Consider the following 18,032-nt stretch of genomic DNA (forward strand, 5'->3'; position numbering starts at 1 on the left):
GATTCGTTCTGAGAAGACTGGTGGAGCAAAATTGAAGTCTTTGGGATTAAAAATTTCTCGGAAGTCGATAGGAGATAGTTTACATCAATATTCGGGTCATTGTTCTGCAGGTGATTATACCTGGTAATCTTTCGAGAAACACCGAATCAATTCACGAGAAATGTGGTACTCTAGTCGTAATCTTCCCGGGATAACCTGAATACGTGTAAAAACGAGTGTGTGTGTGTGTGTGTGTGTGTGTGTGTGTGTGTGTGTATGCCACGAGGTGAGATAGAAAGGCAGGATGATAGAAAAAAAAGGAAAAATTCATAAGAGGTTGGATGAGGAATAGAAGGGTACGACGATAACGGGATGAGACTCTATCCCGGTTCGCACGGATGTCCAATACCGTTGGATCATTATGAAATCATCGTCGAGCTGTACTACCTTCCTCTTTTCGTTTTTTTCCGTTTTCTTGGATGAGTGAGGTAAGAGACTAACTGGCCTGGGGGAAATACTTCCTCCCTGACACGTAATTCTGAGTGAGTGACTGATGTATTTTGAATTAGATGATTATCATTCTATCACTGGTAAACAGTATTGGCGAATTGAGAAGCGCGATTGGCGGTTGTAATTTCATCAGATATCTTCTTCGTTTTTTAGTTTCCAAGATATTCGAAAAGGGTAAATTTTCATTTTAAGGTTGTTCATTTTTCCAATTTTTGAATAAATTTCCCGCCGAAAGTTATCGATATTTTCCAAAATCGAAGCGCTTTCATCTCCAGGAAATGATGAAGATCAATGTGCTTTGATTTAAAAAAATATTAATAACTTTAATATTTTTCGAAACCATTATTAATATTGTATTAATTATTAATAGCAAATTAATAAGTAGTAACTTTGAACAAAAAAATTGTTTCAAAATAATCGGGGCGAAACGGGGACTCTTTCATTAAATTTCGGATCGAATATTGAAAAAGTAAATTATGTTTTATATTTTTCTTTTATTAAGTTTCCAGAATTTTTGTTGTCGTTGAACATCAGGGTTTCTATTTGACGACATTCGACTCTACACCCAGAAAAAAACACATTCTCAAGCAACTCTTGCTGGAACCAAAAAATCGAAAGTTGAAAATTACCAAGAATGAAAAAAACTGTGGCTTAACATTGGAAGAGTAGTCTGGAGTAAGATTTTTTTCGCAAAAGTATATTTAGCTCAAAAAAATTAATTTGCATGTTTTTTTCGCGATACGTTCAATTAAATTTTTCTACGGGGAATCACACAGATCATTACTGTTGACTTTCCTGTCCGATAAAGACGAGCTCAGATATTTCGTGATTAGGGATATCCAAGTATTTTGGATATTTTTTCTTCAGTGTAATGTTTTTCTACTTTCCTAATCGAATATCAGAGTTTTCAGTTGCGCCCCATTTGACCCTAAATTTCCGGACACTTTACAATGACTTTATTACTTAAACTCTACAGGTCTAAATTTGAATCCTGACATTGATCCGTTAGAAAACATTTTTTTAATCTGGAAGAAAAAAAATTAGAAAGTTTACTTTTAGAGGAAGATTGATGAAATAATTTAAAAAGTTCAATTTTTGATAATTACCAGCATTTTCTATAAATAATTTATAAACAATCAATTTTCCACCGTAAAAATCATTTGTTCGGAATCGCAAGAAATTTAGTCCCGGGTGATTTCATGCAAAAAAAATAAAGTTTACGAAAGTTAAACAATTTCAATTAAGTCTTTCAATTCATTCATTCATATTTCTTTCTGCTACCATTACGGTTTTATAGGCTCCCCATTCGTCTGCCGTGCCTCTCTCACTTCTCTCTTCTGATTTTTTCTGCGCTACCATGAGCCGTTGTACCCCATTCGGGCTAGGACTGCAAGAAAAACCATGGAAAACCCCAGTCGCACAGCCGGCCGATGGTGCAGAGCCCTAATGTGCCCTAATATTCGTATTTTTTTTCAAATATTTCTCACGCAATTCAATTGACAAATTTGATTATTGAAAATGGTTGAATCTATAGTGAGGTCCCCACCAAACTGTAAAAGATACTTGGATATCCTTAATAACAGTATATTTCAGGGCGAGTGCCGTAGGGTTTTGTGCCCGCGTCAAGTTGGCATCCGCGCCGCAGGCGAGGATGCACGGAGAGAAATATTCAAGAAAAATTACGGAACATTTCACGTAATCCGCAAGCGAGAATCGTTTTCAGCGAATTTCTATAGGAATATAAGAGAATAAATCTGAAACGTTCAGTAAATTTTCGGGTCTGTTACCGAAAAAATGCGAAAGAGTCACGTAATTTTTCTGGAAGTTGTAAAATCTAACAGAAACTTCAAGACTTATTATGCCTCAGAACATGAAAATTCCTGGATGTTTAAGAATTTTTACGAAAAGTTCCGGAAAAATTACGGAACGTGTTGTTAAAATCTCCCCCTCACAGTGACTCATGGCTAGCCGTGAGACGTCGAACGGATGAGTAATTTTTACGGAACAGATCGTAGAATTTACGTGACGATTGACACTTTTTATTGAATTTTACTTCGCTCCCAGATTACGTTTCGAAACGTAATTTTTACGTCTGTTTTCTGGTAATTTTTATTGAATATTTCTCTCCGTGTGACAAACCACGCGAGTTAAAAACCCCATGGCACTAGTCGTGAACGATAGTTTTCCGTAGGGATTTTTACTTTCACGAGTTGGGGGGGCGGGCCAATGCCAATCCCCGGGCGCAGAAAAGTGAATATCACGGAAAAATACTGCACCCAATGAACGAGTGACGTTCTACGATACACGTCCCGCGTCACAGCGTGTGAAAATAGTGGCAACAAATAATTATTACGATAGATGTAGCCTCTAAATTATTCAATATTATGATGCGTAGTTCCACTTCCACTCTCACTTGTCCCACGTATTTGATTTTCCCTGCTCGACACGCAAATCAAGTGCTTAAACGATTAACACGAAGGAAGATATGCGTTTTTTTTAACGTTTTATTGGAACTCGGGAGATTTTTCCGCCAGTATCACATGGTTATCTGCGTCTACGTCATATCTGCAGCATTCCGCAGCTCGTTTCACTCATTTTCTTCATTGTCCTCTCATTGGAAATCGCTGGTTTTTTCTCGGAAAACTGAGTGTGCAATTGTGACACTGTGGTTTTCCTCGTGGTATCAAGTCGTTTAACTGATTTTTTTTTCAGAAATTATCCCCTGGCTTTTGAGTACAAAGTCTTTGGGTTTTCTTACAATAGAATTGTCTTATCTCTGTGAACATGTGTTTCAATTATTATCGATCGAATGAATCAAATAAATGGTGGAGATCGGTGATATTCGAGTACGTCGTGAGCACACAATTCAGTATTGATATGATAAAACGAGTTGAGTGGATTTTATTTCGAGGTCAGTTTTTGATAAGCATCTCTAAATCTCGGAGAGATAGTAAAATTATTGTGGCACCGGGAAAAATTCTTCATCATACAAGTGGTAAGGTTGATTGCGTCATGAAATCTATTTACGATTTTAATCAAGTCGCGGGAACTTCTTGGATGTTGAATAATTTGCAATTATTTTATTCTTCAATATTTTATGACCATCTGTTTTCATGAGTATTTTGTGAACAGTTAATTTTTCAACCAAAATGTCATCTGTTGGAAATTGTAACTAGTGCTCATGTAAAAAAAAAAGATTTCCGAAAGTTTGAAGAATTTCCATTATCAGTTTATAAAAAAAGCAATGCTGAAAAAGGTATTCGAACGACGCAGAAGATCCACAAATTTTTCCAAAATTTTCCTACGGAATTTAATTGACGCACTAGAGTAAACGATAAGTAAAAAATAAAAATTGTATTGTATTGTGACTTCGTTACCCTTGAATACAGTTGTTTTTTAAACATTACTAACGAAATCATTTGAGGAAATGCTAATATTTATTCGTGATTCAATAATAGGTAAGTTGAGGTCATTAAATATTTGGACTGATATCAATCACCTTGTGACTGATTTTTTGAGTATTGTCGAAGAACCTCTAATCAGAACATAATGTAATGCTGAAAATATAATATTGAGGGAGACCCCCCTCTATTGACCCCTAAGTCAATTCCAGTCATAAATATCTGTCACTGTTCAGGTAAGAAGAAAAATATCATCAATGTTTCAAAAACAATTATTTCTCTTTCAATGAATTATTCTCAAATTCCCTCCCAATGTATTACCTTTCTTGGAAAAAATCGAAGACTTCGTGACTAATATCAAGACAATGTTGACTTAGCTTGCTTTATGACTTCACGAACAAGACAATGTTTCCTTGAAAGTAATTGATTTTTGCATCATTTTTGACGAAATCATTTGAGGGAATGCAATATTTGAGCTATCATCAATCTTCATTTTATTACGTTCTTAGTGTTTTGAAAAAATGAAAAAACCTGATGAGGGATTTCGTAGGAGCCGAAACGTTGAGTCATCGACAAGAATTCTTTTTTTTTTTTCATCTCAACATCTAATCTCACAAAAATCAACAGGAAAAGGGAATTTAATGATATTATCATGATTCTGAAAATAGTGATTTCCCTTTCAATTTATTACTCCTCGATTCCCTCCCCGATCGAAGTAAATAATAAAATGAAATCCAATTTTTATTGTGAACCAATTCATGACTGCATAACAAGACAATTTATCCGAAAAAAATACAGTAAATCCAGTATAAACTAGACAGAAGACATTTGGTTACGTTTTATTAAAATTGAGAAGTCTACCAGTGCAACGGGGTTTGTTACAGAGGAAAACAGCTCATATTCCTAAGTAACAGAGCCGCAGTAACCCACTCAGTCAAAAGTCGATAACTTTATGACTAATATCACGACAAAGTGAACTTGGTTTGTTTCATGACTTCGCAGACAAGACAATTATTCTTTGAACGTAGTTGATATTTGCATCGTTTTTCAAAAAACCGTTCGCGGGAATGAAATATTTGGGCTATCATCAATCTTCATTTTATTTGTTTCTATAATTCCTTTTTATAAATACAGAATTCTTTTTTTTAATCTCAACATCTAATCTCGCGAAAATCATCCCAAAAAGGGAGTTTAATAATATTATCACAATACCGAGAACAATGATGTCCCTTTCAACTGATTACTCCTCGATTCCCTCCCCAATTAAAGTAAACAATAAAATAAAATATAATTTTTCTGATACCTGCCCAAAAAGTGCACTTTTCGAAGCGGTTTAGTGTGCGTCAAATGAATTCTCGTGCGTAAATCTTCGTTTTACGCACTCGTGCACAAAAACAACTACTTTACCCCACTACCGTTTCGAACAGTGAATTCGGCAGGTATCACAAAAAACGGATGTGTAACACGTGCGTGCAAAAAAGTGGATCTTTACGCACTAGTAACGCAATATACTATTTTACCGTGAAGCAATTGATGACTTCATGACAAGACAATTAATCCCAACAAAAATACAGTAGTTAGGTAAACTCGACAGAAGACATTTGGCGACGTTTTATTAAAATTGAGAGGCCTACCAGTGTAACGGGGTCTGTTACGGAGGTAAAACAGCTCGTATTACCGCGCAATAGAGCCACAGTAACCCACTCTTCGCTCCCGTTACTCACGCTTACGATTCACCGTGGATGCGACCTGGGATCCCCTGTTTCCCCTCTCGTTTCAACGATTTCCTCCGTCTTCTCTCTTTCTCTTTTTCTTTTTTTTCAAACAATGAAACGATGAGACTCGTGACCAGTTGAGAGTCAACGCGGGGTCAAGCACTAACAGATGAACGTGAAATATTTTTTTGATTTTTGTCTACCCCCATTAGCTCCGGCGAATCCAGATTTTGAGGAATGATAAATTTTTATTCTTCATTGGGGGAGATATCTTCACCTTGGATGGAGATGAATTGCCGAGGGGTGAGCGCTTGGGGTTGGGTCAGTGGGTCAAGTTGGGGTCAGGACCAACAGAGGACTGTTACTCGGTTTTTACCGTGTAGAGACAGGATGAGGTCAGATTGCGGTATCTGGAGCGTTACAAGAAAAGGGAGGAAATCGTATCGGAACACGAGATTTCCTCGACTCCACGTGTTTTGTTTTATTGCATTCTGTTGTTTTCACTGGGAGAAAAAAGTTGGGGAAAAATTAGCGACGAAGGCTAGTAGTCGCGCAGCGAAACTCCTTTGTAGATGTTTTTGACTTCATATCAAAGTAAAAAATGTACTGGTGTCAGGTGATTTGTCCTCAAGTCATCAAATTTGTCCGTAATTTAATGAAAAATTACGCCAGCAAACGTAAATAATTATCCGATGTATTGGAATTTTTTCTGTATCGGAGAAGAAAAGTTTGGATTTTCAGGGATCTATCCCTAATCATTGGGGACATGACAATGATTTTTAGGAATCTATTCACAATTATGAGGGATTCGCGATTGTGAAATTCAAAAAAGTCTAAAATTTTGAAATTCAGTGACATTATCAAGAATTCTCAGTGACAGGGTTACTAATTATAAGAGAATCTCTAATTTTTAAGAATCTAGTTTCCAAATTTCAGTGAGAGAAATCAGTGATGATTAGGCTTATTCTAGTCAGTGTCTAGTATCACCAATAATTGGTGATAGATTTCTAAAAATCAGTGACATATCCCTGGAAATGAGGAAGATGTTCCTGAAAATGAATTTTTTTTTCTCTGTTGTACACCAAAAAATACTGTACAGGTGGTTAAAATTTTGCGTGCACAGGAAATCATGATTTTTACTTTCACGCATGTTATTTTTTTTACAGAATCAGTTGCAAAATATCCTTCATTTGAAGTGTTTTTATGCTTTACAGGCGGTAAAAGTCTAGTTTTTCACATAATTCATCTCTAATTTTTACGAATCTACTACCAAATTTCAGTGATAGAAATCACTGATAACTAGGTTTATTCTCGTCAGTGTCTAGTATCAACAATAATTGGTGATAGATTTCTAAAAATCAGTGACATATCCCTGGGAACCAGGAAAATGTTCCTGGAAATGACAATTTTTTTGCTCTGTGTCGTTCGTCAAAAAATATTATACGGGTGCAAGAAATTTTACTGTATAGGAAATTGTATTTTTTGGTTCCACACATCTAATTTTTTTTACTGAACCAATTATGCATATCCTTCTTCTTTTATCATAATTTTTCCTTAACTCTTCTCGCCGTGTAGGTGATTGAGAAGAATATATCATTCATAATGACGATCCGTGATATTCATGAACCCTTTTGTTTTCCAACCGTTGAATAACGAGTTTTTTTATTCAGCGAGCCAATTTCCAGGGGAAACTCTGTCGTTTTTCGTCGATTAATCGCTAATGAAACTGAAGTTTATAAACCGTGTTAAATACGTGCAGAGATATAAAATAGCGAAATTTTTTTGGAACGAGACAAATGGAGCATTGAAACAGTGTCAAGACCACTGAGGAGTTGAGTCACTCAGGCCTCTTGAGCACATGAATGCTAACGAAACTTTTTTTTTATATATTAGGCAGCATCTGAACAATTGTATCTGTAATCCAAGGGGGAAATCATCATCACACCCCTAAATACTCAAACTAATTAGGCGGAAAGAATTCAGTGCGTGAGTGGGAATCGCCAGTCTTTTTGAACATGAAATTTATTTCCATATCAAGTACTTTCTAGCGAGTTAATAACATTAGTTATTTGTAATTTCAGAAAATTTTTTCCAGTTGTAGAACAGGTTCTCTCAAGATTTTACAGAAAAATGTGCAAGGCTTTACCTTTCTCAACTATTGATCCAAGTCATTTGATTGAAACAAGGAAAATTTGCTTTGTGAATGAAAAATAACGAGAAGTCAAAGAAATCATTGCAGTCCTGAACAATTCTAAGAAATTCAATGAGCAGATAATTATTTCATGAAATTCAGTTTTTAAATGATGAAACTCAACGTCTTTATTAATCATTCATTATTTCGATAACGTGTGATTGAAGAGGAAAATGCCACTCCACATTTTTTGTAAAAATTTTTTCAGTTACAAGAGAACTCTTCTGATATTTTTCCTATAATTTACAAATTGCCTAGATGAATTCATATTTTTTTCATTCACGATTGAAAAACTGGCAACAATTTTATTAACCTAATTTTGAAGGCAAATTCAATTGTCCAGTGAAAAAAGTAAGTTTTTAAGAACGATTCATAAAAAACAATTCTAACAAATTAATAAAATTCAACCCAACATCATTATTGATCGCTCATTATCTCGATAGCACGTGTTTCTAGAGAAAAGCGTCATGACATAATTTCAATAGAAAATTTTCCAACTACTAAAAAACTCCTCTGACATCTCGCCCAAACGCAATTACAAAAAATTTCCATTTCGACTCATTGCCCTCAATAATCTCTCCCAAAATATTCTCCCAAATCGTCGAACAAAATTTCCGACAAAATCACAAGCCCCAAAAATCCACCCGAAGACCCAGAGAGAACGCGTCAAACGGAACAGTCCGACATTCTCCCGATGTTTAACAGTATCACAAAATAAATCCCCTCTCCCCTCCTTTTTAAATGAACGATCGATTTCTCTCTCCAGTCCGACCTACATCGAAATTAGTGTCTATCAACCGTGAGCAATGAGATTATTAGTCCTCTTCTTCTCGCTTCAGTGGAGGGGAAACCCAGCCTGACCGCCCCCCCCCCCTTCCCCCGGTGTACGTTGAATGGTACTGAGAACATTATGGAAGCTAATGTGGGTAATAATTTGATCATAAGAATAATCATTTCGCTGGTGAATTCGTTCGTACGGAAAATGAATGATGAATGATGTAACTGATTATAAACAGTTTATATAATTCATCAGATTTATGACCAATCACAATTATGATTGGTCAGCAATAGTCTTGCGGTCTTGAGTTTTCACAAAGAGGGTTTGGCAAACCAAGAAAGTTCTCCCCAAGTAGCGAATGACAATGAAATCCTCGTAACGTTCATTATTCACGAAATTTTATTTTTCTGGGTGAAGGTGAGGTGAAGAGAGATGAGCAAGGACAGGGTAATAATGTTGTGTCAAAATAAAATGCAAAAACACCAAGAAGGCCTAATAAAAATGATAATGTGGAGGGAAAGAAAAATATATTCAAACAAAAAGGAGAAACACGAGGTGAAGCGTGCTGGCTGACTTGACACACGTACCTTCGGCACAGCTTGCGAGGAACTTGCCGTCACTGGAGAAATTCATGTCGAGGACAGGCCCAGTGTGACCCTTGAGTGCGCCCACCATCCACGAGTGCGTGAACTCCTGTTGTGCCTCACGACGTTTTTTATTTTTAGCTCTTTTACCACCACCAGTGGAAATGGCTTGACTATTACCAGATGTAGATGTTAATGGCTCAGAATTTTCCGACTCTACGTGGACCTTGGTATCTTCGGACACATCTGTAACATGACAAATAATATAGCAATTATTGGGAGAATTCAACCGATTGGAAAATTGTGGGTTTTATTGGATGAGAGAGATCGGGCAAGGTCGTTGTTCAATAGGTGGCCTTCAGGAAAAATAGAGCCTTCGGCTTGACTAGGAAGTGTTGGAAGCCTAATCAATATTTATTATCTCAATCACTTGTGCCGATTGAATTATCCGGAATTTAAACGAACGGGAGCATTCTGCTCGAATTTTGTTTTTTATTCTGCGTTTTTATTGGAATTAAGTGGTTTTAGGATGTATGGGAGGAGCCTATTTCGTAGCTGGAAAATTTTTCTATAAAAAATAAATGAAAATGGAACCTTCTTTGTAGAATAATTGCGGATGGCCGCGTGAAAAGTTTGTGGATAAAACTTTGTCGATGTGGAGTTGTATACTTCGGTAATATTGATAACATTCCGCACATTTCAAGCCCAAAAAGAAATTGAGCGCGTAGAAAAGGACTTTGCTACAGAAGATCAAAGAAATAATTTAACATTGGTTTAAATGTGAGTTGCAAAGAGAAAAATGTGAATATCTCGGAAACTAGATGCGATGTGGGCCCTTTTCCTGGGGACGTACACAATTATTGACATAATTGGTCATAAACTCCAGTAGTAAAGTGATGAAACGGGACAAATCGATTGATATATATCCGTGGCTAACTGAGTATTTGAGGTTTTTACGAAAGTCTTTACATTTTGAGGTATTTTTTTTTAAACATGTGAAGACGAAGTATCTTATCTCGTCTTGCTAATGAGTTTTTTAAAAATATCTTTGAATTGAAGGGAAATACCAAACATACTTAAAACAGAAAAGCCATTATAAACATTAGTTTATGTTGTGACCATTACATGATTTTAATGGAACAAAATGCGATCTATTCTTGCCTGTGAGAAAAAATAATTGTATTGATGTGCGCTTCCAACGCTACGTGTTCAATACTACTATACGCGTCCGTGAATCCCTGCCTACGGCCATATTTGTCAGAAAACCTTCTTTCGTCCTAGTGACGAAAAATGCTATTAAAAAAAAGGGAGGTGTTGGAAATTGTATAAGAAATGTTAGATGCCGAGATATCTTTTACAAAACAAAAGTTCACAAGTTTTGATAAATAATTATTCTTCAATGTAAGAGAGAATTACTTTGCCTCACTTTGCTCTAAAAAAGTCAACCGTTTCCCTCAGATTCTGGCATATAATCCAAAAACTAATCTTTCCGAAACTGAAATTGAATTTGCCGTACTGACATTCACATTAGCCGTTCCCGAAACTCATAAAAGTGAAAATTACTACGGAAAGATGTTGTTCACGGCTAGTGCCATAGAGTTTTTTTCCTCACGTGGTTGGTCAGTCCTCGACTTCGGCTCGGACGCCAACGCGACACGAGTAACAAAAACCCCATCACAACAGTCCGGAAAAATACTATTTCGTCACTACTTCCTCACACGATCCCCAACAAAGTTACTTACACCACAAAAAACCCCTATACAAAAACGTAATAGTTGCCTACTTTTTCCAAATAACTAACCACGATTCTTCACTTTTAAATATTTTAAAACTCAGTGAAATAATCAAGTTTACCGTTTCCTCGAGAAAGTTGAATTTTCAGTGAATCACTGTAATTACTGTTCCTCTCGATACCTCGAGACGTCTTTCTGGTCTTTAGGAACGAAATCAGTGCAGAAATGATGAAAAAGTTGGTGAAACTGTCAGAAGTGCTCTGTCCAAAATTGAAATTTTGGAAAATGCTAGGTCTGTGGCCTAAGGGATCTTGTAAGGACGAGCTGTTGCACATAACTGGTCATCCCCCAAGAAAACACTTCCCTCGGTACCTCTCCATTACCTGTCTCCCCCTCCTCTAACTACCGCCCTCTTATCTCAATCACCGACAAGCCTGGATTAACGTGTAAATGACCCTTTTCAAATTCCTCGGACATTCCAATGTGCCTCGTGTTATAACTGTCACGTTGTATCGCAAATTTTTATTAGTCATGACACAAATCGTCTGCTATTACATTTTCGCTCAATAGAATTATGATTCATCCGCAGAACGTGCCAGTCAGGGTTTGTTTGCACTATTTACCTGCGTAGTACGCCATTTTACGTCGGATTTTTATTCATGATGGTTAAACAATTCCGGCTATTGTATTGTTTTGCGAGACGAGAACAGTTGGGCAAATAAGAACTGCCGTCTTCATGTTTGAAGAGGTGTTAAATAGAGTCAATATATGAAGGACGAAACATCACTTTTTGATCGTTTTTTTCTGGGGAATGAAGGATGGTTTAAACGCGGATGGGACATTGAACTATTAGAATAGGTAACCTTCAAGGGGGATATGTTTGACAAAATTACTCGGGCGGAATCAATTTGCATTACGCTGTTCACTAATTATAACTATGGAAAAATGACCAGGCAATTGAAAACAATTGCGTGGAATTTTTAGAAAACTTCCTGTTCAATGAGTCTACTCAGAAAGAAAAGTTTCTAGCTATTGTACCCTTCTTTATGAATTTATTTATTTATTTTCATTCCCGTATAGCCGATTAGGCTTTTAATGGTCCCATCCCACCACCCAGCCCTTATTGCGGTGTCATGGGCCGACTTCCTCCCCCATCATGTCGCATTGTACCCCAGGAGCTGTACTCAGTACTTTGTAGTTGTTAATTGGATAAAGGAACTAGAAAAAATATGACGATTTTAAGGTTCGTTGCATTATTGGATGATTTATTAAACAGATAGATTTCAATGCAATGAAAACATGTTTGACAGAATTACTTGTGCGGAATGAATTAGCATTATGCAATTCACCCATTAGAACTTTGGAAAAATAACCAGACAATTGAAACCAACGTCGTGGAATTTTTAGAAAACTTCCTGTTCAATGACTCTAAACAGAAAAAAAGCTGCTCGCTCGTTGTCATCAATTTCATTCCGGTCTTTGAAATTTTAAAATTATAAAATTCAATTCATGAAATTTTATAATGCTGCAAATCAATATTGACCCAAATGATCTTATCAAAACGAAGGCAGAATTCTCTTGATGTCATTATCATGAATTTCATCATCATTAATCATCATCCTTTATCACCTGAGTAAAGAAGGAAATATGATGAGTTTAGCGTTCTTTGCGCTATTCAATGATTTGACGAACAGATATATTTCAATGTGATGAGAACATATTCGACACGACGTAATTCACCCATTCGAGCAATCGTAAAATAATCAGACAATCGAAGACAATTCCATGGAATTTACGAAAAACTTCCTAATCAATAGCTCAAACTAGGAAGACAACTCTCGTCATTCAACACGTCTTTTCCATCAATTTCTTTCGGTTCTTTGAACAATTTTATAAAAGTTGAATCATGAATTTTTATAATCCTACAAATAAATATTGACCCGAATTATCTTATCAAAATGAAGGCAGAATTCGTCTTATGAATTCAATACAACAAAAAGTTGAAGAGATTATCATCACTTGAATAACGAAAGGAATAAGAAAAAAGGATGATTTTAGGGTTCTTTCCCTGTTGAATGATTTGACGACAAGATATCTTTCAATATAATGAGAACATGTTCGACAGAATTACCCGTGTGGAATGAACTATCAAGACACAATTCAGTGATTATAACAATCGAAAAATAGCCGGACAATGGAAGACAATTCCGTGAAATTCTGGAAAGCTTCCTAATCAATAACTGAAACCTGAAAGGAAACCCTTTCGCCATTGAAACCCTCTTCACGACAGTGCCAGACGAATCCTTGACCTGGCTTGTCACATATCACGATAATCTTCAACGGTAGGCAACTACCTGATGAACGAGTTTCGTGCCGATCTAATAATTGAGCCAATAAAGCGTAAGCGGTATTGTTAATATATTCCAGAATACCAAGGGGTGGTGGACAATTGTCGCCCCTGGATACCATCGATTCGTTATGTCTCGTAGTTTTCCACCCGTAAAATCACTTTTCCCATGAGTTGAAAGCAAAACGAAATAACTTTCGAAGAGCACCAAAATTAGATAAAAATTAGATAAAATGAATGCAAACAGGGGGTGAATGTATAACAGGCTTATCTGCAGCACACATCTCGGCAAAAATAAATTATCGTAGAAATTATTCAGGGCATTTTGCAAATGACCTACATGCCAGAATAAAAAATTCAAACACGAGAAGGACTTTTCCCACTAAAACCTATTTTGAAAGCAAGTTATTGCTCTTGATGAGATTAACAACAAGAATTTTCCGGGCATTTTGCTGTAAAAACAGTCGAGCGCGTCACGGAGTCTCCAAAAAAATGGGGATAAAAAATTCCGCGGAGACACAAATGTTATTCTACATTGAATTATGTTTGTAAACAGGCGGCGAAAACACTGCAATTTGCTGCGCATTATTCTCAATCTCCATTGCTAGCAGTCGATCACCTTTTACAATAAGTGATAAGTTGATAATGAAAATACCCGACCGTGCACAACGTTACACCTGGAAAAATATCCCATGTATTTTCGATATCTGAATTTTCTGACATTTTCGTTCAATAATATTTTCATTTTATTGTGTTTGACGAGACCAGACATTTGCTTTCCGAAATTTATATTATTCAGATGTATACACAATTCGTCCATAGCCTCGAATTGCGCAATGTCAATTGTACTCGCGAGTTATTATCTCCCAATATTGTATGCTTATGCGAGGAAATGAAATTCACTATCGAATGATGAAATTTCAAACTTGTTCAATCATCAACATCGCGTGATCGAATGATGCGATTTAGATGAGTCAGGGCTCAGTTTGAAGCTTGAAAAAATATCTTAAACATGAAGAAAAAATTGAAAATTTTCACTCTGCCAATCTCGAGCTATTGGAGATGGTTCGTTTTGTTCTCCAGTTCGGAGGGTTATTCACTGTGCAAATGGCATCAGACAGTTTCGCCCGATGAGTCACCCCAAGGAACAGCTCACTCAAAAAATTATTGACACTCTCACTGACCTGCGCGAAGGTCAACAATGTTGAGCTTCACAATTGAAGCGTCTCATTCATTGCCACAATAATATACGTGTGCTATATTCATATGCAACCAATTACTCGGGATTAATTAAATCATCATTAGGATCTAGCGACAAAGAAGGTACAGAGAAGAAACATATCTTTTTGAAATTAGTCGGAATAGTGGATAAAATTGATGACAAGAGTCTGAAAATTACAGGTATAGTAGCATTTTGTTAACTTGGAAAACCTTGAGTGATGATATTACAATATCTGCATATGATAACAAAAATATATTTTTAATGGCCTTACTAGCAAAGTTAGACGCAAATTCCTGGATAATAAATTGCCACTGAGTGACTAATGGAACGAGTATTTTTGCGGGGCTTTTATTTGTAATCAATAATAACAATACGAGAACTACGTCTTGAAATACGTAAGAATTTCAAAACATTGGAGAAGAAAATGTTGATTTCGAGCGAAACATTTCCCATCTACATTCTTTCACTAGATACAAAATATTAAATTTGTCTGCATTTTATCAATCATACATTGTGAGATGTAATTCTCGTGCATAAATTATATTTTCATCACGCTGTGCGAAAAAGTAACTTTTTAGGCACCCTTCGCGTGCCTAAAACGTCCCTTTTCCGCACATTGTGATGAAAAATATCGTTCGATACTCGTGGGAAAAGTGTTTTTTTGGCTCGTGGGAGGTTTAAAGCACGAGCCGAAGGCGAGAAAAAAAAACTCTTTCCGCACTCGTAACGAAATATACTATTTTGACACTGCTGAGGGGAGTGGAGAGTTGCTGTCATCTATTGGTCGGCTCGAGTCATGCGTTCAGCGTTAGACCACTTCTGTGACGTCACTAGCGATTTAAAAGCGTTTGAAATCTTCAGCTTTCGCGATATTAAAAAAAAATTTGTCAGTAGTAATACCCCAAGAGCTTCAAAATTGTCGGGTATTTTCCAATCGCTTCGTTGCAAACAGATGAGGGTGTCAAGTTTTGCAGGTTAAAAATCCCGAGCGCTTGTGCGATGGTTTTCTCTACACGGAGAGAAATATTCAATAAAATGTGGTTGTAGGAAATTTTACGGAACTGTCACGGAATTATTCCAGAGCGTTCCGTAATTTTTATCTGAATCTCCTGTGAAAAATTCCGATACTGTCACTTAAATTCTCTGAATCGATTTCGTAATCGGTGAGCGAATTATGAGTTCCGTAATTTTTACTAAACATTTCTCTCCGTGTACAAAACTTGGCACAATCAGAGTGCAGTGGACAACATCAGGAGATGAATTAGGGAAAATTTGAACAAATTATGTTAATAGAATAACCCGATTTCCGTAGACTGTCAAATACAAGATTCGATCTGAAATGAGCGGAAAAAATGAAGGGCTACTGCGAAATATTCAAAAGCTAAGAGGAAATATCCGAAATATTTGCAATTGTCGGTTAATCTCAAATACTGCGCTCTGATCGGTCGACATCCGATTGGAAAAAATAATCATGCAGAGCCGAAACTTGAGATTAAAACATTCAAAAAAAAATTGTGCAAGTTCCCTATTGCCAGAATTTAATATAAAAAATTCATGTTGCGTTTCTCATTTTTTCCGTGTTTTGTCACGTAATTTTTCCTGAAGCTTTCTCTGCGTAGTCATATGATAATAAAAATCACGAAATTAAAATAATTTTTCAAATGAAATAATCACCCCCACCGTCGAATTTAAACGTAAATTTGACCGCTATCATTATCCCTAGAATCATTCCATTCAGCAGTGAAGACCTTGACCTGTTTAACGATAAGAGTAAACGCCGCGAAAAAGGAAAATATTTTAAACGCATGCTTATTTCCGATTAAAACGCAGTTTGCTGACGTGACTGGAGAATTTTTCATCGACTACGAGTAATGTACGCTGAATAATCAAAACATTGCGATGGAAAAACTGGAAACGTGTGATTTTACGCGGGAATAATGTTTGAGGAGGATAAGAATCATTTTCACGAAAGGAAGAGGAAGAACCGATTTCTCTCAGATTTCCCTCAATTCCGTTGATTTCTCCGGAGTTTTTCCGCAGGGGTGATAAGAACTGACACGGAAAAAGTCATTTCAAAAGTCAAAAGTCTCAACCCATTCCTCCTCTTTCAGCCGTTCTAAAATTTCATTTTTCATTACAAAAACGAAAAAAAAATTAATAATTGTTCTCATCTCCATAATATTAATCAATATAAGAAAGGTCAAGAGATATTAGAGAAATAATTACGACAATTGTCATAGTGTCATACAATTTAATTGACGTCGTAATTATTTCTCCAATATCCCCTGATCTTTCTTATATTGAAAAAAAAATTCTCCCAAAACCCACGGAAATGACCAACATTTAACATTTAAACACACTAAAAATCATTTAAGGTATATCACAAGACAATTGGACCCAAAAGTTAGTCCTTTTGGATTTCCACAAAAAATTCTAAATAACTTAATTTATTACATTCTCATAAGTTATTGAGTTTTTCTATTCTCATGTGTTATTATATATTATATTGATGCAGGCAACAAAAACTGTTTGAATCAAATACGAAATTATTTGTTAATTAATTTTTTGAATCAAGAAAGGAATGCTTTCACGAAATTTCCATTTTTTAGAGTTGAATATCCCAGAAACTATGCAGTACAAAATTTTACAAAAAATTCACCGTATTCGGAATTTATCAATCTAACATGGATTAGTTTTTTAAGAACATCGTAAGAACCGTTTTCTCATAAGATAGAAAAATCGCATTAGGGGGGACCCATAGCCCCCATTTGGCCGATACCTCGCGTGTTAGAAGCCCGCATTTCATTATTTATTATCTTGTTAATTGTGCAGTACAGCTAGTTAACATTTTTTTGAACAACTGGGGGCTATTATAAACATCATCCATGAAAAACATGGGGACAATCTTAAGGGGTCTCCTCAGTAATTTTCGCCACGAAACGACAATGTGCTAGTGAATTGAATATGTAATATAATAATCAAAAATGGTAAAAGGAAATTCTAAAAAAAACTCTGAGTAGTTTTATCGTTTCATTCGTTTTCAATTAATCATTCGAATTTCTGCTTATACATGGGCTTTAAGAACGAAATTTTGTCCCTTACCCCTCACCCTGTTGACAATGTGCTAGCCAACAAACGAAGCTATATTTATTTATATTAAACTCTCAAAAATAAGGGAATGAAGTCCCATCGAGTTTTGCCACTAATTTGTTGAATAAATTAACGATAAAAATAATTGGCGTGATGTCTGTCACTATCTAACGCACGCCATGTTTGATGTTTCGTCTCTCTCGAAAATAACCTCACTACCTTAATCATTTTACGCGCCACTCACCCGCGCGCCCATCGCCGTTTTGCCCTACTGAGGAGACCCCTTAAGGAAAACGTGTTTTCTAGGGACATACCTAAAAAAAATAAAGAAATAACTGATAGCCACGTGGCGGCGCGTCGATCGTAGATGCTACTCACTCGAGCCGCAACTCTGTCATGGATTCACGTGCAGTCCAGTTACACGTGTGCGCCAACCATTCCCCCCCCCCCCCCCCCCCCCCCCCCCCCTCCCCCCCCCCCCC

The 18,032-nt window shown here is 36.4% G+C and overlaps 1 protein-coding gene across 2 annotated transcripts in view; it reads right to left on the reverse strand.

The window, feature by feature from the left end:
- LOC107040203 (transducin beta-like protein 2) overlaps positions 1–18,032 on the reverse strand; it is a 52,455-nt gene that overhangs the window by 31,577 nt on the left and 2,846 nt on the right. For both annotated transcript variants that reach the window (XM_015260169.1, XM_015260168.1), the window contains exon 2: positions 9,162–9,404. In XM_015260169.1, the coding sequence (XP_015115655.1) occupies positions 9,162–9,404 (243 nt within the window). The remainder of the gene's footprint in view (positions 1–9,161; positions 9,405–18,032) is intronic.

The sequence above is a fragment of the Diachasma alloeum genome, unplaced genomic scaffold, assembly GCF_001412515.2.
Source record: "Diachasma alloeum isolate Michigan unplaced genomic scaffold, Dall2.0 Dall_scaffold_00325, whole genome shotgun sequence".
Classification (NCBI taxonomy): Eukaryota; Metazoa; Arthropoda; class Insecta; order Hymenoptera; family Braconidae; genus Diachasma; species Diachasma alloeum.